Source organism: Nelumbo nucifera, chromosome 2, assembly GCF_055504915.1.
Source record: "Nelumbo nucifera cultivar China Antique chromosome 2, China Antique-T2T, whole genome shotgun sequence".
In the NCBI taxonomy this organism is placed as follows: Eukaryota; Viridiplantae; Streptophyta; class Magnoliopsida; order Proteales; family Nelumbonaceae; genus Nelumbo; species Nelumbo nucifera.
Window position 1 is genome coordinate 105,697,555 of NC_142650.1, and position 23,854 is coordinate 105,721,408.

At 39.6% G+C, this 23,854-nt stretch overlaps 2 protein-coding genes across 2 annotated transcripts in view; both read left to right on the forward strand.

The window, feature by feature from the left end:
* LOC104603500 (squamosa promoter-binding-like protein 17) overlaps nucleotides 1-19,334 on the forward strand; it is a 33,091-nt gene extending 13,757 nt beyond the window's left edge. The window contains exons 2-3 of the mRNA XM_010267551.3: nucleotides 18,259-18,398; nucleotides 18,525-19,334. Of these exons, the coding sequence (XP_010265853.1) occupies nucleotides 18,259-18,398; nucleotides 18,525-19,165 (781 nt within the window). The 3' untranslated portion in view covers nucleotides 19,166-19,334. The remainder of the gene's footprint in view (nucleotides 1-18,258; nucleotides 18,399-18,524) is intronic.
* Nucleotides 19,335-20,664: 1,330 nt separating this feature from the next.
* Nucleotides 20,665-21,105, forward strand: LOC148802706 (pentatricopeptide repeat-containing protein At4g25270, chloroplastic-like). The gene has a single exon (XM_088897961.1). The coding sequence runs from the start codon at nucleotides 20,665-20,667 to the stop codon at nucleotides 21,103-21,105; it is 441 nt and encodes a 146-aa protein (XP_088754087.1).
* Nucleotides 21,106-23,854: the final 2,749 nt, after the last annotated feature.

The following is a 23,854-nucleotide window of genomic DNA, read 5'->3' on the forward strand; positions in this document are numbered from 1 at the left end:
GGGATTTTTTGGAGAAGAAGACAGGGAGAAGAGATGGAGTCTAAGGAGGCAGATGGAGGACTTGTTGCTCAAGGAGGAAATAAGTTGGAGACAAAAATCTAGGTGTAAATGGTTAAAGGGGAGGGGGGGGGGATAGAAACACTAGATTTTTCCATTCAGTGGCAAATGGTAGGAGAAAGATGAACTTCATCTATTTATCAAAAAAAAAAAAAGAACTTCATCTCAAAATTGGAAGTTGAAGGAGTAGTCATATCCCACCTGGTAGAAATAGCAAAGGCCTTTGTAAGTCATTTCAAATCTATTTTTAGAAGACCTTTAAATGAAAGGGTGTGGTTGGAGGGTTTGGAATGGCTGACTATAAGTGCAAAAAACTGAGAGGTTAGAAACGAGATTTGAGTTGGGGGAGATAAAGGAAGCAGTCTTTTCAATGGATAGGACAAAAGCTTCTGGTCCAGACGGTTTCACAATGGCTTTTTATATCAGGATTGTTGGGATATTGTGGAGAAGAATCTTGGGTTAGTGTTTGAGGAGTTCCACAGAAGGGGAATAATTAACCCGGGTTTGAACTCTACATTCATTGCTTTGGTACCAAAGAAGAAAGAGGCATCACAACCAAGGGACTATAGACCTATTAGTCTGGTGAATAGTTTGTATAAAATAATTACATAAGTGTTGTCTTTAAGAATAAAGAAGGTTTTTCCTACCATTATTGCACTTAACCAATGAGCTTTTGTGAAGGGGAGATAGATTACCGATCAAATCTTGATTGCAAATGAGAGTCTAGAGAGCTTTAGGAAATCCAAGAAGAAGGGAGTGGTTTGCAAATTGGACTTGGAGAAGGCTTATGACATGGTTGATTGGTCCTTCCTGTTGGAAGTGTTGAAAAATTTTAGATTTGGAGACAGGTGGTGTAAATGGATCTGGGGTTATGTTAGGAGTTGCCACTATTCTATTTTGATGAATGGAACTGTAGTGGACTTCTTTCTCGCCTTGAAAGGAATAAGACAAGGAGATCCACTATCCCCTTTTCTTTTCACTTTGATTGCAGATGTCCTTGGGAGATTGATCCATAGAGCGGACTCAAGGAATTTAATAAAAGGCTGGATAGTAGGAAGAGAGGAGGTACCACTTACACATCTGCAGTTTGCATATGACACAATCTTGTTTTGTGAAGGGGGGGACATAAATTGGATCCGAAATTTAAACTTGGCAATACAACTCTTTGAGCAGATGTCTAACCTCAAGGTGAATTTGGATAAGAGTAGTATGCTGGGTGTGAATTTGAAGGAGAGGGATCTAAGCGAATATGTAGGTGTGCTAGGTTGTGCAACCTCAGATTGGCCTATGATTTACTTAGGCCTCGCCTTAGGGGATAATCCTAAGAAGGAAAGCTTTTGGAACCCGATTTTGGAGAGATTTGAAAAAAGGCTTGCTTCTTGGAGGAAAAATTGTCTTTCTTTGGGGGGGGGGAGAGAGTCACTTTGATTAGGTCTGCCCTAGCTAACCTACTTGTTTACTTGCTGTCAGTGTTTAAGATCCCCACAAAGGTTTCTAACATTTTGGAAAAATTAATGAGGGATTTCTTGTGGGAGCCAGGAGAGGAAAAGAGGGACCATAGGGTGAGTTGGGAGGTAGTAACTAGGTGTAAAAAGCTAGGAGGTCTTGGGATTGGGAATATTAGGAAAAGGAATATGGCATTGTTGGGGAAATGGTTATGGAGGTTTCCATTGGAAAGAGACAAATTGTGGACAAAGATTGTGGCTAGCATACATGGATGGAAGACAATGGTTGGGAACTTGGAATTTTGGCAAGGGCTACAGCTGACTCTCCTTGGAAAGCCATTCATGACTTGCTTCCAGTTTTCTCCCCTTGGATCAGGTATGGTCTTAACTCCGGTAATAGAATAAAATTTTGGGAACAACATTGGGTTGGAGACTTACCTTTGATGGACCAATTTCCCTCTTTGTATGCTCTATCAGATTTGAAAAATGAACCCATATCATCCTTCTTAAGCCCTTCAGACTCTCCTTCTAGTTTTGGGTGAAACTTAGGCCTGAGAAGGGCAATTAGGGATACAGACTTGGGCTACATCATGTCTCTATTAGCCATCCTTGAAAATGTTTTCTTGGACCTTAATAAGGAGGACAACAGATTTTGGACCCCTTCCTCCTTAGGTATTTTCTCTTGTACTTCGTTTTTTGAGACGTTAACTCAGCCGTTTGATCCTATTAGATTGTCCTTCCTAGTTAAAGAAATTTGGAGTAAGCCCATTCCTCATTGGGTTGGTAGTTTTTGTTGGGAAACTTTCTTGGAAAGAATTAACACAAATGACCAACTTCAGAAAAAGAGACCCAGTTCTTGTTTACTTCCTAATAGGTGTACTCTCTGTAAAGCTGATGGGGAAACTGGTTACCACTTTATGGTTACTTGTTCGGTCGCTAAAACAGTATGGGAGTGGGCTTTTTCCCTCTTTGGGTGTATTTGGATTCCCCCTAGGAGCGTCCAAATCTTGTTCTCTTCTTTTTTTAAATGGTCGAAGAAGAGAGGGAAGATTATGTGGAGAAGCATTAGGGCAACAGTGTATTGGTCCCTATGGGAAGAAAGAAACTCACGAATATTTTCAGACAAGAAAAGAACACTCGGAGGTGGTGATTAAGTGGCTAAAGGAAGAAGACAGCGGTTTGTGGAGTTATATCAATGAGAAGAAGAAATTCAAATAGCTGAGTAGGGATATTGTGATGCATTACAGCTGGGTGAAGAGAACTACTAACTCATTTTCTGATGGGTTAGCCAAGCAAAGGGTGAATAGGGAGTCTATATTTTGGGCTAATTTTTAACTGTCTTCCATTGTATTCTGTTGGTAGGGAGTTAAGACATTTTACCTTCCCCCTTTTGTACTTAAAAGTTTCACATAATTTCATACCAAGAATAAAGTTTCTTGTTAGTGATAAAAAAAAACAAAGAAATAATCACATTTTTTATAACAAGGTGAGATCTCTAGAAGACTTGATTTCTCTTCTAACCTACTTGTGCAACACTTGGGTGGTAAATTCTGCAGAATTCAAAGGAATCTCAGTAAATGAATTGCAAAAGAATATGGTTGAGTTTCTTCATTCTTCTCCAAAGACTTTAGCCTCCTTTAGGGGTTCACACACAAGGGAGAAGGTGGAGATGAGGTAACTTTGATGGAGGTGTGGTAGGTAATTCACGTGTGGCTGGAATAGGTGGGTGTCCAGAGGAGAGATGGTACCATCTGCTGGGTGTACAGTGGCCCAATTGGCATTGCTGGTTCTACAAAGGCAGAGATTTTGGGCTTATGGCTGCTCTAACTGGGCTCTGTATAGCAAAAAACTTGGGCATACCTCTCTTAAGTCTTAACCATTGAAGGAGATTCTGCACACACTATAAGGTAGCTAGGTGAGGATGGTGGTTCATAGAGGCTGGCACACTATTTGGCTGAGGCTAGAGACATTGGCTATGTTTGGTTCTGTGGATGTTTATTGAAAAAACGCCGCCACATCAGTGCCATATAGGCATTGGTGTTTATTGTGCATGAAGCCACTGTTTGGTTTCAATGTTTATCAAATAAACACTAAAAAACATAAATGCTTGGATTTATGTGCATGAGACATTTAGGAAAACATCAAATCCTTGTTTCCCCCAATGCCCCAGCATTTCTTGAAATGATATGCTTATATGGCATACTCTATGGGGTGTTAATCTGGGATGGAAAGTAAGAAACATTTAAAGTTATGCTCAACCAAACAGCAAAAGCAAGAAACGTTTAAATTACAGTTTTTCAAATAAATGTTAAAGCAATAAACACCCCAAGATAAACGCTGATGGAACCAAACACATACATTTTGGGTCTGATGAATGTAATAATCAAGTGAATTCCTAGGGAGTTAAGTTCACTGACTGATGAGTTGGCAACATTGGGTGTTCAGAAAGAATCTCTGTGTAGTGAAAGTTCCCTGCCGGTGTAGTTTCTGTGCTGAATCTATGAGTTGGCAACTGTTCAAGTGAAAGCTCCCTTTCTTTGTCTTTTAACCTTTTATATAATACTTTTAGTTACCTTCTTCAAACAAACAAACAAACAAAAAATAAAATAAATCCTACTTGAACAGTTGAACTAGAAGAACAAAAATTATAGTATTGCCACTTACATCTGCAAGTTGGGTACCTGATTTGAAGAATTTACACAACATTGAGTCCAGGCATTTGGGCATGACCCAATCAAATTTTAGCAAGTCTTCAAGTTGAGCCCACCCAAGTTACACCCCTATTGCCACTACCATAAGAAAACACATTAACTCCTAAGTGCCTTTGATATTTTAAATAAAAACTAAGTATGACTTGACAAATCAAACTACTAGGCTGGAAGCAACAGATAACATGTAAAATGACCAAACTAACCATTCCATTCTAGAATTATAAAAAATACATGAACATCTATTTTTTTTGCTAATTGAATAAGATTTTATTATCAAAAGATAGCTATTGATACAAACATCCGGAGGGGGTGCAATGTGCAGCCACACCCTTAATACAATTGCATCTCAAAACTGGAAATTACAACATAGCCTAATAAAGAATTTCCATAAAGCCCCTTGTTTGGCTAAGAAATCTTCCATTGCATTAGCCAACCTGCTCACCCATTGTATTCTAGTTGTCATATTCCTTGTTAGCTATTTGACTTTCTTTAGTAGGTCCCTATAGTGCCAAGTAACAGAATCTGGATCCAGTATCCACCCCACCACCACCTTAGAATCTCCCTCTATAATCAGACTGCTCACACCAAGTTGATTTGCAAATTGAATTCCTTGTAGAACAGCTAGCAACTCAGCCCTAGTAGAATATCCTATTATCATTGGGCATGGAAACAAGGATAAGATATTGCCTTCCCCATTTCTTTTCTTTTCTTTTTTTTTTTTTGAGCAAAGGTGAAGTACCATCAATGTATTGATGAAAAAGGTCCTTTGTACAATAAGAATCTGTACACAACAAAACAGAAGGACCTCAAAAAGAGTCCATCCTCAAAAAATTACAATCAGATGTATCCCCTTTAAAATCAGGAAGTATAGCCAACCAACTTCTAACAAAATCTACAGCCAGATTGATGACTTCAGCTGCAGAAGAGGTTTTATAATCAAAGACTCTCCTGTTCCTTTCCAACCAAACCACCCACAGAATTGCTAAGAGAAAGCCCCTTGATATTTAGAAATTAAAATGTCCATCACCTTAATCTGGTGGCCAGAATTTTTGATAGGATCTTGTAGACACTTCCAACCAAGCTGATTGGCATTAGACAATTCTCACAGTCTGTCGACGGTCAGTTCTCCGGTGAGCTTGAATTTTCTCAGCAAGGTAGAAGGCAATACATGGAACTTGGGAGCTCAAGGGCGTATGATTCTTCTAATAATCAAATGCACTGGTCTCTTTAAAAGGACTCACTTAGAGCTTATTAGGTTTATGCCATGTGCTTGCTTTTTTCCCCAGTTTTGCTTGGACCTCTTTTCTGAGTTTCAATTCCTGGCTTTTGACCTTGAAAATAAGTTATGGGTTTGCTCAGTTTTAAGTTGCAGTTCTATTCCTTTAGTTGCTTATTGGGTATGCTGGTATTAATTAGGAAGAGCAAGAGCTCTTTTAATTAGTTTGTCTTAAATTTGAAATCCAGATATTTAACTTGGCCTTGGAATATCAATGGAGCATCCACATTCCTTAGTCAGGCCACTCAAGGATATAAAAGTTGCATTTAAGCTTCTCTCGAGGGCAATAGAATTGTGAAATTCCTCCAAAAAACTTTAGCAAATCAGCTTTCAAGAGCTCCCAGAACTTCTTAAAAAACAACATTGTGAAACCATCTGGCCCCGGCGCCTTCTCCCCTTCCAACTCTTCAATAACCTTCTTTACCTCTTCTTCTAAGAAGGGTTTTTCTAGCTTTGAGACCTGCTCCTCAGCCAAGCAATTAAAGATCAAACCATCCAGCCTTGGCCTTATCTTGCAAGGTTCCTTGAACAAACCTTTGTAGAAACAAACAAAAGCATCTGCTTTATCTTTCTCTTCTTGAACTACCTTCCTTCCATCTCCAATTTTTGAATAGAATTAACTCTCTTTCTAGCATTGGCCACCTTGTGGAAAAAAGCCGTATTATTATCACCTGCTTTCTGCCACATAGTCTGAGCTCTTTGCCTCCATTTGCCTCCATTTGACTTCAGATTGGTGCAGCAAAGTATCTAAAGTCTGCACATGATGAAGACCCTTGGTGAAGATGTCTGCAAGTTGTTCTTCTGAGTTGACATATGGAGTGCACACTTCTCCATTCACAAGTTTTTCTCTAATAAAATGCTTGTCCACTTCAATGTGTTTCGTCCTATCATGAGGACTGGATTAGTTGCAATGTTGATAGCAGCTTTATTGTCGCAATAGAGTGACAGGGTTGCTAACTGCAAAACCCAGTTCACCTAATAGGTTTCTTATCCACATGATTTCAGCAACCCTATGAGACATAGCTCTGTATTCTGCTTCAGCACTAGATCTAGCCACCACACTTTGTTTCTTGCTTCTCCATGTGACCAAGTTTCCTCCTACAGAGACACAATACCCACTGGTAGACTTTCGGTCATCAACTGCCCCTGCCCAATCAACATCAATATATACTTCCACCTTTAAATGTCCATGTTTCTGGAATAACAAATCAGCTTTGGGAAACTTCTTGAGGTATTTAAGGATCCCCTCTGCAGCTTCAAAGTGAATTGTCCTAGGATTGTGCATGAACTGACTAAGGACACCCACTACATAAGCAATATCAGGCCTGGTCATAGACAAATACACGAGTCTCCCTACAAGTCTCTGAAACTTCTTCACATCTTTCAAGAACTCCCCCTGATTGTCTCCCAGCTGATGGTTAGGTTCAATTGATGAGTCAATTGGTTTCACCTCTAGCTTGTTTGTATCTTCAAGTGGATCTAGTACATATTTCTGTTGGGAAATAAAGATGCCCTTGTGAGAGCGGGCAACTTCAATTCCAAGGAAATAACGTAAGGGGCCTAGATCTTTCACCTCAAATTGAGTAGCTAAGATTTTTTTTAGTTTTTGTATTTCAGCCTCCCAATCTCTTGTGATCATTATGTCATCCACATACACAATTAAAGCTGCAATTTTCCCTTCACCTTTCTTCACAAATAGAGTGTGGTCTGACTAGCATTATTTGAACCCCATCTGTTGAACTGTTAAGTGGAACTTACTAAACTAGGTCCGAGGTGATTGTTTCAACCCATATAAACCTGGAGGTTGGGTCATGTACACTTCCTCTTCCAAGTCATCATTCAAGAAAGCATTTTTAATGTCCAATTGGTGAAGTTCCCAGTCAAGATTTGCTGCCAATGAAAGAAGAATCCTGATAGAGTTCATCTTGGCTACTGGAGCAAAAGTCTTTGCATAGTCCACTCCATATACTTGTGTAAAACCTTTTGCCACCTGTTTGGCCTTATATCTTTCAACAGTTCCATTAGCCTTGTGTTTCACTGTGAACACCCACTTGCAACTCACTGGTTCCTTCCCTTCAGGAAAATCCACCAACTCCCAAATGCCATTTTTGTGTAATGCATCAATTTCTTCCTTCATTGCATCTATCCATTTAGGTTTGGATAAAACTTCTACCACATTCTTAGGAATAAGGATATTGCCAACAAAAGAGAGGAAAGCACGATATGAAGGTGAAATATGATCATAGGATACAAAGTGAGAGATAGGATGATTAGTTGTGCAAGATCTAACACCCTTTCTCTTAGCAATAGGAACATCAAGATCATTAATGACAGGGGAATCAACATTGAGAGGAACATGCATATCAATGGGAGCAAGTGTACCTGGATGATGAGAAGGATCTACCTCCAGCGAATCCGATGATGTTGGTTGCATAGTATCAGGTGCCACGGCTCTTGAACTCTTTTGGCTTTTGTGGTGGCAAAGAAAGACACGGAATGGAGGAGAATCGGGTAGAGGAGGTAGTTGAGTCTGATGTGGGACAAGTTATGAACAAAGCAACGACACCCAAAAACACACATTGGAATGGGGGACAACGGAGCCATAGGAAACAAAAGCTGATGTGGGACCTTATACTCTAGTAATCGAGATGGCATACAATTGATGGTGTACGTAGCACACAGAACAACATCCATCCAAAAGTGTTTCAGAACATTCATATTGATTAACGAGCCACAAGCTACTTCGAGAAGATGTTTTTTCTTTCAACAACACCGTTTTGTTGGGTTGTCCTAGCACAAGAGCTTCGTTGAAGAAATCCACTTGAGGCAAAGAATTCCGTGAGAGCACTATGGAAGTATTCCTTTGCATTGTCCGACTGGAAAATATGAATTTCAGTTTGGAACTGAGTGAACACCATGCATTGAAAATCCTTCACACAATTTTAGGCACCTCATCTCTAAATCGCATAGGGTAAATCCAAGTGTATCTAGAGTAATCATCGATCAAGGTAATGAAGTACTTATATCCAGCCTTAGTGGGTAGAGTAACAGGGCCCCAAGCATCAGAATAAACAATATGAAACAAAAATTCAGATCTTTTATTTCTCAAAGGAAAAGAACTTCTACAATGTTTACTCAATTGACATGTCTGACACTGCAACTGACTCATTGACAAAGACTCAAACAACTTTGGAATCATAACTTTTAATGACTCAAAAGAAAGATGACCAAGACGACTGTACCATAAATAGGCTTGACTCTCACTGGACGAGCTGAGGGAGTCTATAGCCACAAGACTAACTTTATTCTCCAATACGTAGAGACATCCACCATGCTTCCTTTACCAATTGTCTTCCCCGAGGCCAAATCCTAAAACACACATGAAGACGGAAAGAAAGTAACTGAACAGTTCAAGGAGTGAGTAATACTACTAATGGAAAGCAAACTTATAGGTAATTGAGGAACATGCAGTACATTAGAAAGGGTAAGGCCGAGTGGGAGAGATATGGTTCCTTGGTTGGCTATGGTGGAGAAAGAACGATCAGCTAGTCTCACCTTATCTTTCCTAGAGAGCAAGTTGTATGCCTGAAATAAATTTGACTTACCGGTCATGTGGTTTGAGGCTCTGGAGTCAATTACTCAAGGAGAATTAGAGGTATGAGATGACACGTGTAAGGTAGTAGCAGTGTTACCTGATGTAGATGCGAAAGAGGTAGGAGTAGGACCAGAATCCATCTGGCGAAGAGTCTTACCATATAACTCCAAATGGTCAGGAAAGGAGTTGATAATCTCTTCCTTAGGGTCAGAATTGGGTTGCCTTTCCTGAGTTACCATGGGACTAGTCTCTTGAGATGCCATATTAGCTGAGTTATACTTTTTCTGATTCTACTGACTTGGTTTCTTACCTTGATCAATTGTTGGCTTTTACCTAAATCCTGTGTCCATTTAGGTTTTTCATGGAGATCCCAACATGTATCTCTGGTGTGTCTTGTCTTCTGGCAGTGAGTGCACCAAAGTTTACTCTTGTCATATGTTCTCTTCTAAGAGTCACCCTTCTTAAAAGAACCTCCAACATTAGTATCTGAACTTCCCCGGATAGGTAGGGCAACTGGCTCCCCCTCTATACAATTCCTCACATTCCTACTCTCTTCTGACTGAACTAAGGCATAAACCTCTTGAACTGATGGCAAGTCTCTACTTCCCAAGATATGCACCCTGATCCATATGAAGGATTCAGCCCCAAAAGAAAAGCAAATACCCGTTGTTGAGAGACAAGTGACTTGTATGCCTTTGCATCTTCATTACACTTCCAATTCACATTCTGATAGTGATCAAGTTCTTTCCAGATCGATGTCGGATCTGAATAGTACAATGAGAGACTCCTCTTCCCCTTCTTACAAGTAGAGGATTCAACTTGCAGTTGGTAATCTTGTCATAGTGTCTCTGCTCTGAATATGTGGACTTTGCTTGTTCCCATATTTCACAGGCAGTTTCAGCCCACATAAATGTCTTTCTTACCTATGGCAGTATGGAAACCAAGAGCCATGACATCACCATACTATTTTCTTGGTTCCACCTATCATATTCAGCACTTCCGTTCTTCGGTTCCTTCACTTTCCCATTGATGTATCATATTTTCCCCCTAGCAGTAATGTAGAGTTTTATTCCTCTAGACCATTTAAGGTAATTCAGACCATCAAAGGGAATAACAGCCATGGGGAAACTCATATCCCTTGCCCCACTCACTCCTTTTTGACTTCCTGAAACCCCTGAAGTAGCAGAATCCTCAGACGACATGGTCAACACAGAATTTTAGTCTAAATTCTCAACTTAGGATCCCTCCTTATATCAAAAAAAAATTGCTCCACACACACTTCGGTTTTGGACTTAATCTGAGCACAAGAACAACACCAGTTTCCAGAAAAAAAAATATGACCAAACTGATTTTCAGACCTGTACGGGATCAGTCCCAACCTACTAAGTTTCCAAAAGGTCTACAAGCATTGATCGTTAAGAGAGATCCTTACACACATGAAATCAAGCCAAAAAGCAGAGAAAACAGGTCATCCGTGACCTATAGTCACCTTTTCGCATGTACAAGATAACACGATCCAAAACAAAAAAGAGGTATAAACCTTAGAAGGGTCTGATGACATTCAGTAGTTTAGATTCATTTTTTTTTCTCTTGGTACACGACCAAGGAAAGAAAAAAAGAAAAAAAAAAGGGCTGTACCAATTGCAGATCTGATTTGATCAACCCAGATTCAATCCTTTGTTCCACCTAGATTCAGCAACTTGAAGAAGGAACTTGTTCACCCAGATTCAATAGCCTTGCTCTGATACCATCTTGGCAATAAATCCGATTGAAAATAAGAGAGAAGAGAAGAGAAGCGAAGAAGAGAAGAAAGAAGAGAAGAAAGATTGGAGGCAATGGAATAGTGCTGGCGGCGCCAGCTTCTATTAGAATATAAAGGGCGACAAAAATAAAAAGGGAAAAGACCCTTGTGCCCCTGCAATCAAGTTGTTAACGTAGGTTCAAAAAGAAAGCGGGAAAACCAGAAAAAGGTAGATGATAAAGAGAAATTGTTGTGTAATCACTGTAAAAAATCCAGACATACCCATGAGACTTGTTGGAATTGAATGGAAAACCAAAGTGGGCACATGAATTGAGCAAGAAATCAGCACAAGAGTAGAGCAAGAAGCCAAATCAGAAGCTCAACAAATTTAGCATCTCATGAGCATCAGGGTGGTTTCTCTACCATGAGTTCTTCTCGGGATTGCCCCCTTTGTTCTGATCCCAAGGAGGATACTATCAATTCCTTTGATGACCATTTGGAGCAATATGGTAGGGCCCTTAGACATGTAGATTCTGGATCCACACCTTCAACTTCGTTTCCTTCCTCAGGTAACTCGATCTCTGCATTCCATGTATTTATTGATAATCCGCAATCCCCATGGATTATTGATTCCGGTGCCTCAAACAATATGACTGGTAAGTCAACCTTTTTCCAATCATACACCCTTCTCTCTAACAGAGATAAAGTGAGGTTAGTTGATAGATCCTTCTGCTCCATTGCTGGTCGAGGATCTATATCTTTGCCTTTTGGTTTTTCATTATCCAATGTTTTACATGTTCCAAAGTTACCCGTTAACTTGTTCATTAGTAGTTTACACATGCCTTAAGCTGTTCAATAACCTTTCTTCCACATTGTTGTGCGTTTTAGGATTTAGCCTCCGGGAGGATGATTGGTAGAGGGAACATGGTCGATGGTCTCTGTGTTGGAGAATAAAGTTGGCCTTGCGGTCTTAGAGTCTTTGAGTCAATTAAGTAAGAGTCAAGTTATTTTGTGGCACCATTGTTTGGGCTATATGTTTTTTTTTGAGTCTTTGAAGTACTTGTTTCCAGATTTATTTAAGTCTGTGTCAGTTAGTGATTTTTAGTGTCAAGTGTGTCAACTAAGTAAGCATTGTAGAACTTAGTTTCCTTTACGTAATAAAAGATCATATTTTCCCTTTCACATTGTGATGTTTGGGGACCTGTTAATATTCCAATTGAGAATGGCTACAAATATTTCATCTCCTTTATTGATGACTTCTCTTGATGCACTTGGTTTTATCCTATGCACTCACGAGAAGTTCCCAAACTTGTGAGAGATTTTTAGCGTATGGTCTATACCCAATTTCAGATAAAAATTCAAACTTTTGAATTAGACAATGCGAAGGACTACTTTCATGGTGATCTCACAGATTTCTTTGTATCCTGTGGCTCTCATCACTGGAGCTCCTATGTCAGAACCCCTCAATGCCAAGGACTACTTTCCTATCCACTCACGAGAAGGAGTTCCCAAACTTGTGAGAGATTTTTAGCATATGGTCTATACCCAATTTCAAATAGAAATTCAAACTTTTGAATTAGACAATGCCAATGACTACTTTCATGGTGATCTCACAGATTTCTTTGTATCTTGTGGCTCTCATCACCGGAGCTCCTGTGCCAGGACCCCTCAATGCCACGGACTACTTTCCTATGCACTCATGAGAAGGAGTTCCCAACTTGTGAGAGATTTTTAGCGTATGGTCTATACCCAATTTTAGATAGAAATTCAAACTTTTCAATTAGACAATGCCAAGGACTACTTTCATGGTGATCTCACAGATTTCTTTGTATCATGTGGCTCTCATCACTGGAGCTCCTATGCCAGAACCCCTCAATAGAATGGGGTTGCAAAGAAAAAAATTACCACCTTCTAGAAGTTGCTCGGGGACTTCTGTTACAAATGAATGTTCCAAAAAGAATTGGATGGATGTTGTTTTGACGGCTGCTTATGTTATCAATAGGGCGCCATCTCGGTTACTAGAATATAAGTCTTCTCATTAGCTCCTTTCCTAAGGCCCCAATGTTTTCGATTCCTATTCGTGTCTTTGGATGTCAGTGCTTTGTTCATGATCTCTCTCCTTGTGGTAAACTTGATTCCAAAGCTATTGTGTGTTTTTTCTTTGGTTATCCTCTTTCTTAGAAAGGCTATTGTTGCTTTTGATCCCATGTCAAAAAAATATTGTCTTTATGGATGTTTCTTTCTTTGAAGATGTTCCTTATTTTCCTATATTCCCTTAGGGGGTGAGTCCAGTTGAGGAGAAACAAAAACAAAAACAAGTTTTACTACCCTATCTTCCTGATCCTCCATTTCGTGTCTTTCGGAGACAACATTATAAAAGTCAAGGCCAGTAGAGTTCAATAGCCATAGAACTGCTAAAAGCTATGGGACCAATGCCATCAAACTCTTAAGGTCGGATCCTTCACCACACCTAGGTACCATTATTCCAGTTGATATCCCTGAACATATTGATATTGACACTTCAAGCTGTGATCTGAGCCTTCCTATTGCAAAAAGGAAGCATGTTTGAACATGCACCACACACCACCCCATGACTCATTTCTTGCCCTATGAGAATATCTCATCTTCATTTTGTGCTTTTCTATCTGCCATTGATAGTGTTCCTCTCCCTAAGAGTGTTTCAGAGGCCTTATTTGTTCCTGAATGGACAAGTGCAATGGAGGAAGAAATCAATGCCCTACATAAAAATGGCATGTGGGAGTTGTTAGACTTTCCTAAGGGAAAAGAGCCTGTGAGGTGTAAATGGGTGTTCTCTATGAAACATAATGCAGATGGCACTGTGGAGAGATACAAGGCTCGGTTGGTAGCAAAAGGTTTTACACAGGTGAATAGAAAGTTTGCAAAATAGAGAAATCCTTATATGGCCTAAAATAGTCTCCAAGGGCTTGGTTTAGCAGATTCCACCAGGCAGTGCAACAAATGGGTTTCAAGTAGTGCCAAACTGATCACATACTCTTTGTAAAGAAGGAACAAGAAAAAACAACAGCTTTGATTGTCTATGTGAATGACATTGTTATCACTAGAGATTGGGTGTCGGAGGTACAAAGGTTAAAGAAGTTCTTGGCTACACAATTTGAAGTGAAGGATCTGGGGACTTTGCGCTATTTCCTTGGAATTGAAGTTACCCGCTCCCAACAGGTATCTTTATTTCCCAACTAAACTAGCTGACGCCCCTATAGATGTCAATCACAAACTTGGGGACTGCAGTGGCGAGCCCTTGAAAGATCCAAGGCAGTACCAAAGACATGTGGGCAGACTTCTCTATTTGTCTATGACTAGGGCTGACATTGCATATGCCGTGGGTGGCCTTAGTTTATGCATGCACCCAAGGTAGCACACCTAGAGCCAGCAGACAGGGTTCTCAGATACCTAAAGAAATTCCTAGGGACTGGTATTCTCTTCAAGAAGTACGGACATATGAGAGTAAAGGTTTGCATTGATGCTGATTGGGCCAGCTCAGTGGATGGTTGGAAACCCACCGGTAGTTACTGTACCTTTGTAGGAGGAAACCTTGTTACTTGGAGAAGTAAGAAACAAAGTGTGGTGGCCAGATCGAGTGCAGAAGCAGAATACAAGGTCATGTTACATGGAGATGCTGAGTTACTATGGATCAAGAACCTGTTGGGTGAATTGTTTTTTCACTTTGATGTTCCTATGTCACTCTATTGTGACAATAAAGCTGCTATCAAGCATATTGAGGTAGACAAACATTTCATTAGGGAGAAACTTGAGAAAGGAGAAGTGTACTCCATACATTATGCCTGAGGAACAACTTTAGATGTTTTTACTAAGGGAGTAAACTCCTAGAGGCATTATGATCTTTGTGACAAGTTGGGGATGATTGACATCTATGCCCCAACTTGAGGGGGAGTGATGTAATATGTACTATGTGCCGCAAGGGCACTTTAGTCTGTTCTCTTATTATTATTATTTTTTTTTATTTTGTACGGTCACCCTAATCTGTATATACAAGGTCTGGTGCCGCCAGCCTATTCTTTTGGCTATCTTAACTCCTCGTCTTCCCTCTTCTCCCTTTCTCTTCTTGTTACTTGACTGAAATCAGATATGTCACAAGATCAGTATGCATTTCCTGCAATTTCCACCTCTTTCATCATTTTTTTTTTCTGTTAGTCTGCTGGCAGCATTCTCCTTACCATTTGCCTTACCCCCTTGCAATGGGATGGTCTGGACCTTGTAATGTGATGTCTGCAACGAGGTAGGGCATTCTGAGCATCCTCTGGTGTTGAAGGCTGCTGTTGAGTCTACCACATAGTGCACAACTGACAGGAGATAAGAGGCCATTGTCTCTCTCTCTCTCTCTAGATTTAAACTAAAAGAGGATTAATCAAGTAATGAACACGAGGTAGGGCATTCTGAGCATCCTCTGGTGTTGAAGGCTGCTGTTGAGTCTACCACATAGTGCACAACTGACAGGAGATAAGAGGCCATTGTCTCTCTCTCTCTCTCTCTAGATTTAAACTAAAAGAGGATTAATCAAGTAATGAACAGCGTGCATAAGGTTTGGGGTTTCTCTTTTAGTTTTTTACCTTGGATAATTTCTTGTTAAATCCATATATTTGTTCGTTACTAGGTTAATCATTTATATATTTTGGGAAATTTTCATCCTTGAGTATTGTCACTGCAATGTATTCAAATCGGATATCCAATAATATTGTCAAATTGAATTCAAATCTCAAACTAAAATATCCATCAGATTCTTATAGAATTTGAATTCATAGAAATTCTTCTTGAATCGAAATCCAAATTTGATCAAATCCATTTGCAGCCCTAGGCTTGTAAATGGATGGGTTAGCATTCAATTAAAATCCAAGCCAACCAAAACCATCCATTTTCCACCCCTAATATTTAATGGGCCAGTGGTGAGGCAAACTTGACAAAGACAGAGGTGATGATAGGGTATTGTTATTATTGTTGTTGAGGGTCGAGTTAGGACTAATCCCATGCTATCAGATTGGGGGGAGGGGGAAAGGTCTAGTGGAGGTTTGCCCCATCATTTGAATGAAAACAAGTTCTTTTTTTTTTCCATATACAACTGTCTTAAGATGGATCCCTAGAGAAATCACAATATATAAATTAGCTAAATTCAAGGATTTTAGATTTGAGATGTATCACAAGTTAATCCTTTTCCATGTACTATTTCTTCCCTGTTCTTTAGTTGCATAGTTATGCAGCCAGCTTGGAGGACTTGTTTTTCTTTATTTTGCTTATGATGTCCATGTTGTACATCATCCTATGTTCTCCCCAATTGATGCAATCTCCTTGAACAGCCTTCTACAAACTAGGAGTGAGTGCATTTGTCAGGGTGCCAAGGTGAAGCTAGAACACAGGGAAGCACCCAGTCACCTAGTTTGTTGACTAGGTGCGCCTAGGTGATGGATTTTGACTATAAAAGTTGTTAGATCCTATGTTAGTTCCTTAGAATTATAGCATGATGGACATCTTTATTTGGAAGAAGGCAATGGTGTTTACTAGATCATGATAAACTTCATGCCAAAGCGTAGAAAATCTTCATATCTATAAGAGAATGTCACTAAATCTATTGATATTGATATTCCAGACTCAATATAGTAATGAAATGAAATATTCAATAAATCATAGAGCAATTGCAGACTAGAAACAATTAGAAAATTTACCAATCAAACAGCAAGAAGGAACCTATCAGAAACCAAAGAAAATAAAAAAATAAGAACAACAAGAATGAGCATCTGCCTATTTTTAGGACTAGAAAAAGAAAATTCAAAATAGAAGAATGGAGGGGGTGGAGTCCCTATTTCTGTCAAATATAAAAAAGTCAAAAAAATAAATAAATAAAACAAAAGAAAACCTTGAACAATAAAATACCGAGAAGGGGGGGGGGAAGCCCCTTTTTCAGTCCAAGAAAAAATAAAAAAATAACTTGAAAGGAAGGCATCCCTATAGTTGCTCTTCAAGTCTCTTCTCTTGTAGTTCAGTCGGTTTGAATATGTGTTGATCAGACCCTAATAAAATACAATAACAAAAACTGATTCATTTATAAGTGATGGAAAACAATGATTTGGTGTAGCAGGTTCTGTTCTAATACTGTGAACTTAATACAAAAGAAAAATGTAAGTCTGTTTTGTAAGACAGTTAATGGGGTTTTTGAATTCTTTATTTGCTTTTATATCATCTTTTATATCATTTATATTGTCTTTTAAATATGCATTTGATTTTTAAATATGTATTTATTAATTGATTTGATCTTGATTTTGTATCTTCCCTTTCTATATGCCTAGAGTATGCTGCTATATGCATGTATAAACCATGGTTTTCAAAACCGGATCGGACTGGATGGTTGGACCGGAAAAACCTGGAACCGATCAGGTGACCAGTTCCGTTTTACCCCAGAACCATTATTTTGCCAAAAACTGTTGATTTGGTCAGCAAACCGCTGACCCGGGCGGTCGAACCATTCGAACCATCCAACGGTTTGGCCGTTTATTTTTTATTTTTTTTGTCAGAATGGACCATCCATTCGGTTCAAACAGTTGGACCATTTGACCCGGGAACCGGACCCCTGACCAGTTCGTTGTCCGGTTTGATTTTAAAAACCTTGGTATAAACTTGATTCACTGAGTATACTGGAACATGCAAAAAAATGGTTACTTGATATGCTGTCATGTTTTTTTGGAGCATTCTGGTGTATGCTTGTACTCTGTTGCTGTGCGATGAAACTTCATGGATCAAATGTTGTACTGCTTAAACAGTTGATAGATGACTTCAGATAAACCCTAGATATTGTTGGTTCATCATTAGCATCATCATCATCATCGCCATCATCCAATCCTTGTACCAACTACATGGGTTTGGCTACATGAATTCTGTTTTGTCATTCCGCCATATCCATTGTTATTAGCACTTAAATCATTTCTTACTATTTCGACCCATGTCCTTTTTGTTCTACCCCTTCCTTTCTAGCCCCTTCAACTTGCAACAAATCACTTGTTCTTATGGGTGCTGTCGGAGGTCTTCTATGCACGTAATCAAACCATCTTAGTTTTATCTCATTGATCACTTCTTGGAGCTACTCGTAGGTTCTTTCGAATGACTTCATTTCTGACCCTATATGGTTTGTGTTGATAAATAGAAATTATTTTAGTTGTTCAGAAACAGTATATCTGAACAGCATAGACCCCAATAAACTGCATCATGCGCTATGTGCATTGGACTGATTAATAAACTTTTGTAAGTCTGTAGTAGGAATTCTTATCTATTAACATCATGTACATTCAATTCAGCATGCACTTGTTATTTATGAACAAAAAGGAGATAATATCATTTCTACGTTCTCTGAGGCTGTCAAGATTAATGACTTCTGGGTAGTTCTTCTACAGATTTCATCAGCTGTCTGAATTTGACCAAGGAAAGCGAAGTTGTCGTAGACGTTTGGCAGGGCACAATGAGCGTCGGAGGAAGCCACCACCTGGATCTTTGTTAGCTTCACGCTATGGACGTCTGTCATCCTCTCTCCATGGTCCGTCAGACAATGACAGTAGAACACTTCAGAAGGGGCATGATTTATATTGTTTATGGAGCTTAATTCATTTTTTTCCTTTGTGTATATAGTTTGTGGTCACATAATTTTATTCTTAATTTGCAGAAGCTAGCGGCAGGGTTGGAAGCTTTCTGATGGATTTTACGGCATACCCAAGACAGCCAGCAAGGGATGTGTGGCCGACCATAAGAGCTGGTGATCGACCACCTGGCAACCAACCAACTGCTACGGGAAAATTTCTTCCACATCTATGGCAGGGAAGCTCAGAGAACCCTCCGAGCAATGCCTTCTCTCATGGGTCACACCCATATCTGCAAGGTCCGGCAGGTGGGACTGCATTTACCAGTTCCGTAATTCCTCCGGGTGATTGTTTTGCAGGAGTCTCTGACTCTGGCTGTGCTCTCTCTCTTCTGTCAACTCAATCATGGGGCTCCAGAACTCGTACAACAGATCTTGCAGCAAATAACTTGAACGAGGAAGGGGCCCCAATGGTTCAATCATCAGCACCTCATGGTGCTATACCAAACAACTTAACAAGCAATTCATGGACTTTCAAGGGAAATGAATGTAGTAGCAGCTCGCATGAGATTCCCCATGATTTAGGCATTAGACAATTCTCTCAGTCTGTCGACGGTCAGTTCTCCGGTGAGCTTGAATTTTCTCAGCAAGGTAGCAGGCAATACATGGAACTTGGGAGCTCAAGGGCGTATGATTCTTCTAATAATCAAATGCACTGGTCTCTTTAAAAGGACTCACTTAGAGCTTATTAGGTTTATGCCATGCGCTTGCCTTTTTTTCCCCAGTTTTGCTTGGACCTCTTTTTTGAGTTTCAATTCCTGGCTTTTGACCTTGAAAATAAGTTATGGGTTTGCTCAGTTTTAAGTTGCAGTTCTACTCCTTTAGTTGCTTATTGGGTATGCTGGTATTAATTAGGAAGAGCAAGAGCTCTTTTAATTAGTTTGTCTTAAATTTGAAATCCAGATATTTAACTTGGCCTTGGAATATCAATGGAGCATCCACATTCCTTAGTCAGGCCAGTTACCATATGCTTGAAATTGAAATTTCACGTCTGCTTCCTCTGTTGGTTGTGGTTCTTCTCTAGCGTTGGCTAATGGCTTCACGCTTACACCTCGACGGCCAGCAGTTCATTAACTTTCGTGATTCTTCAGAGGCAGATCCTGGGTGGTCGGAAGAGGATTCATTAATTCACAGGCTGTCATACAAATAAAATGACCCAACCTCCAAACTTGGAAAAGCATGAAATATATAGACTGACAATTAAATAGCACATAATTGATAGTTCTGAATTATGATATCATGTAAGATTTCTCTCCTGTTGGTTCTTTAACGTAATCAAAGAAGCCAATCAATCAAAGGCAAGCTTACCAAGAAGATAAAAGGTGGCATTAGCCAAGTCTTCGTGCGGTCTTCTGGGTTTTGGCAAGCTCCGAAGATTGAGAGACGGTCTTTTTTCTTTTGGGAAGCTTAAAATGAAGCTTTTTGGTCTTCTTATGCATTTTAAAAACCTGGCATACTGAGCCACTAGTCTTTTGTCTTTAAAGACAAGTCCAAAAGTTTCCTATATTGGCAAATAAAATGGCAACTGAACTAAGGGTCCGTTTGGTTTGAGGTAATAGGGCCCTGGAGTTGAAATCTGAATGGGTCATTCTGTTTCCAGATGTTTGGTCAATCGGAATGGGAATGAGTAGGCAGAATGCCATTCCCCCATATGGGGGAATGGCTATTCCCGACCCCTTCCCCCGGAATGTGATTCCCATTCTGCTATTAGTTTCTTTTTTTTTTTTTGGATTTGCAATTCATAAGGAAGATGCCGTGGGTACACCAGGGTTTCACCTTGGCAAAGAACCTCCCCAAATCTGCCACTCGTGCCTTCGTCGAGAATCATACATCCTCTATATGATCTCCACCACCACCGTGGCCCAATTTCACCATCATCGTCTTCTGCTACTGCTACCCACCACTACGCATCACTCCTCCAGTCTCTTATCGAGGGAAAAGCAATCAAGCCTGGGAAGAAAATCCACACGCACTTCCTCGTTACGGGCATCGGTTTGAGCACCACTGTAGCCACTAAACTTGTTAATCTCTACTTGGTTTGCAACCATTTACCCCATGCTCACTGCTTGTTCGACAGAATTCCTAAAGACAATGTCTTTGGAACGTTCTCATTCAAGGCTATGCTTGGAATGGACCCCATCAAACCGCTCTCTCCCTTTACCACCAAATGTTTGATTGTGGTCTCCACCCTAACAACTTCACTTTCCCCTTCGTCCTCAAGGCATGCTCCGCCCTCCCTGCGCTTCAACAAGGGAGAGAGATCCATTGCCACATCATACGGGCGGGATGGGAATTGGATGCCTTTGTAGGGGCTGCGCTTATTGACAAGTATGCCAAGTGTGGATGTGTAGTGACTGTGTGTCGAGTCTTTGACAACATTCTGGTAAGAGATGTGGTCTTCTGGAATTCCATGCTCGCTGTTTACTCCCAGAATGGGCACCTAGATGAGGTCCTTTGTCTGTGCCGTGAGATGGCTTTTACCGGTTTGAGGCCCACTGTTGCAATTCTCGTCGCCGTCATCTCGGCGTCGGCTGACATTGCGGCTCTCCCTCAAGGGAGGGAACTCTGTGGGTTTGGTTGGAGGCATGAGCGAGTATGGGTGGATTAACAATGAGACGGAGGAGACGTTTGAAGAAGCGGTGGATAGCTACAAGCAAAATTTCTAAATTTGCTACAAAATTTTCATGCATTTTTTTGAATTTGCTACAAAATTATTGTAATTTCTGCATTTTCTACAATTTCTGCATTTTTTGGGTATTTTCATGCATTTTCTTCTTTTTTATTTTTATTAGGGGCAAAATTGAAAGTCATGGCTGATTCTGATTCTAGTCTCTTGATGAACCAAACAGCATCAATCGAAACCCGATTCCAATTCCTGTTTGAACCAAACAGGTAAGAAGAATAGACTATTTCGATTCCAATTTTAAAGGATTCCCATTCTGATTCCGATCACGAACCAAACGGACTCTACCTTCATTATCTCAACAGATATAATATAAAGCTGTAGTTCTCCAAGAATATAATTTCTCTATGAACCTATATTTGATCCTTGTGCTGTCAGTATGGTTCAAATTATCAATACACTCGATATTAGTAAATCAAATATTACGTGATTCAAAGGGGTGATGCATGCTGACTCTCAAACGATACTCTGAATGCTAGTGTACTGATTTTTTGGTGAAAGTTCTTCATGTATCATGTGTTTCCGACATGATAGATTTTTCGCATATATCAGATGACACATGTTTGTTTTTGAATTAAACGATACTCTGAATACTAGTAATTAGGGACACTGACAACTTTGAATAATGAAAAGTAGTAGGTGTACAAGTACAATAATGGTGAAAAGATGAATTTTGACTTAAACTTAATTGAGCTCAGTTTGCAAATATATACAACATAAATACATACGAAATAATATAAAATATAAGGTTTTGCGCTCTACGCATTTGTACTCTTTCCAAATTCAGCCTTAAAGTAGAGTAACAATGCTTTTAATCACTCAACATTGAAATTTTCAGTATCAAGATTGCCAATGCTTTGAACCTCTAAAGTAATCATCAGAATACTGGAGAACATTGTTGAGCGCATGGACTAGTATGTTGAGATTATGGTTTCTGGATTGATTTTCATATTTAAGAGAAAAACAAATCAACTAGAAACCTTTCTTATCTTAGTAGAATTTGTATGTTAATCTACAACACGCCATTTACGCTACCAAGTTCGACAGTGTGTGTGTGGGGGTGGACGAGGGGTTTTCTGGACTGACGCCATTCAGAGGTCAGTTATTTTCTTCCAATTCAGGTTTGATTTACACAAATTATGCACTTTGGCAGAGTGAAGGGCAAATTAGGAATTTTAAAACTTTAAATGAGTCACCTAATGTCACATCTTAATTGTTCTTAGGGGGTGTTCTTTTTCTAGATTTTGAAAGGGGAAAGTTGGTTAATGGGAATATTGACCAAGAATACCATGTTCTTTTATCATATTTATGTGGGGACCAGGGAAAGTTTTTTTATTTTCCTGTGTATCAATTACTGGGTAAGTGGTAGGGGGGAAAGTTGCCAATACTTGAATGGGACAAAAAGACCCCTTATAATAATGAATTTTTATGGCTAAAATAGTCATTACCTTATTTACATGGGAAATAAAAGAACATGGGTAAATGCACTTACCCGGGTAAATCTTTCCTGGGAACACTTACCTGGGTAAGTGCATTTACCGGAGTATGTAACTTACCGAAAAGCGAATGGGGCCTTAATGTTTTAATGAGGGTATATTTATAAGTCCAGTGGGGTCAACCTACAAGGTATGGTATATTTAAGTCAATTTGTAAAACTCAAGGTATCTTTTTAAGTCGGTTTAGGAAAACTTAGGGTATGTTTAAATCTTTTACCCAAAAAACTAGGTTTTGACATCAGTTTGGTTTCAATACAAGGTTCATGTTCAATGTTGGTCCAGCGTTGGCCCTAACTCCACCCAACCCATCTAATTTATATCTATGTTGTATTAGAGAGGGTCAAAAGAGTTTCAAAGTTTTTTTTTTTTTTTTTTTTTTGAAGCCATGAAAGGCACAATCCATTCATCAATGATTCATCTCATTTAACATAGCAGATATGATCAAATCAGGATTGAGAGAGGTCTGAGAGACATTATGAGCAAGCGCATGTGCAACACTATTACAAGAACGGGATACATGAGAGAAAGTGATTGAAGAGAAAGACTGGGAAATACCCTTACAATCAAAGAGCAAGTAGTCATGGCCTGACCCACAATGAACTCTCCCAATTGATCTTCTGCCAACAAAACATGTTCAAACCCTCTACCAACTTGACCTAATACTACACATCTCACTATGAGACTAGGACCCACCATATATAAGATTAGAGGTGTAAATCGCAGCCTGACACGAACTTGGACCGGCCCGACACAACGGTCTACGGGCCGTGCCAGGCCCGACACGACCATGCGGGCCGTGCTGGGCCTAGGATTTTAGGTCCATGGGTCGACACGGCATGGCACGATCAAGCGGGCCATGCCGCCCATGGCTTGCGGGTTGGCACGGCCCGTGGCACAACCCATATATATTATATATATATTATAATTATATATTAATATATAGTATATAATATATTAATAAAATAAATATATATTTTTTTAATTTTATTATACTAATTTATTTAATTATTGCATATATAAGCAATTTTATACACAAAATTCATATAAAACTAAAATTTTAAGTTTTTTTGTCAATTTTTTAAATAAATTGCTTTGGCCTGATACACGGCCCGACTGGCCCAAGGCTCGTCCCACAGGCCAACCCGGCTGGTGGAACAACAGGACACAACACCGGCTCG

Bases quoted from the DNA above. Each gene is read 5' to 3' on its own strand.
- LOC148802706 (XM_088897961.1), top strand. From the start codon at position 20,665: ATGTTTGATTGTGGTCTCCACCCTAACAACTTCACTTTCCCCTTCGTC.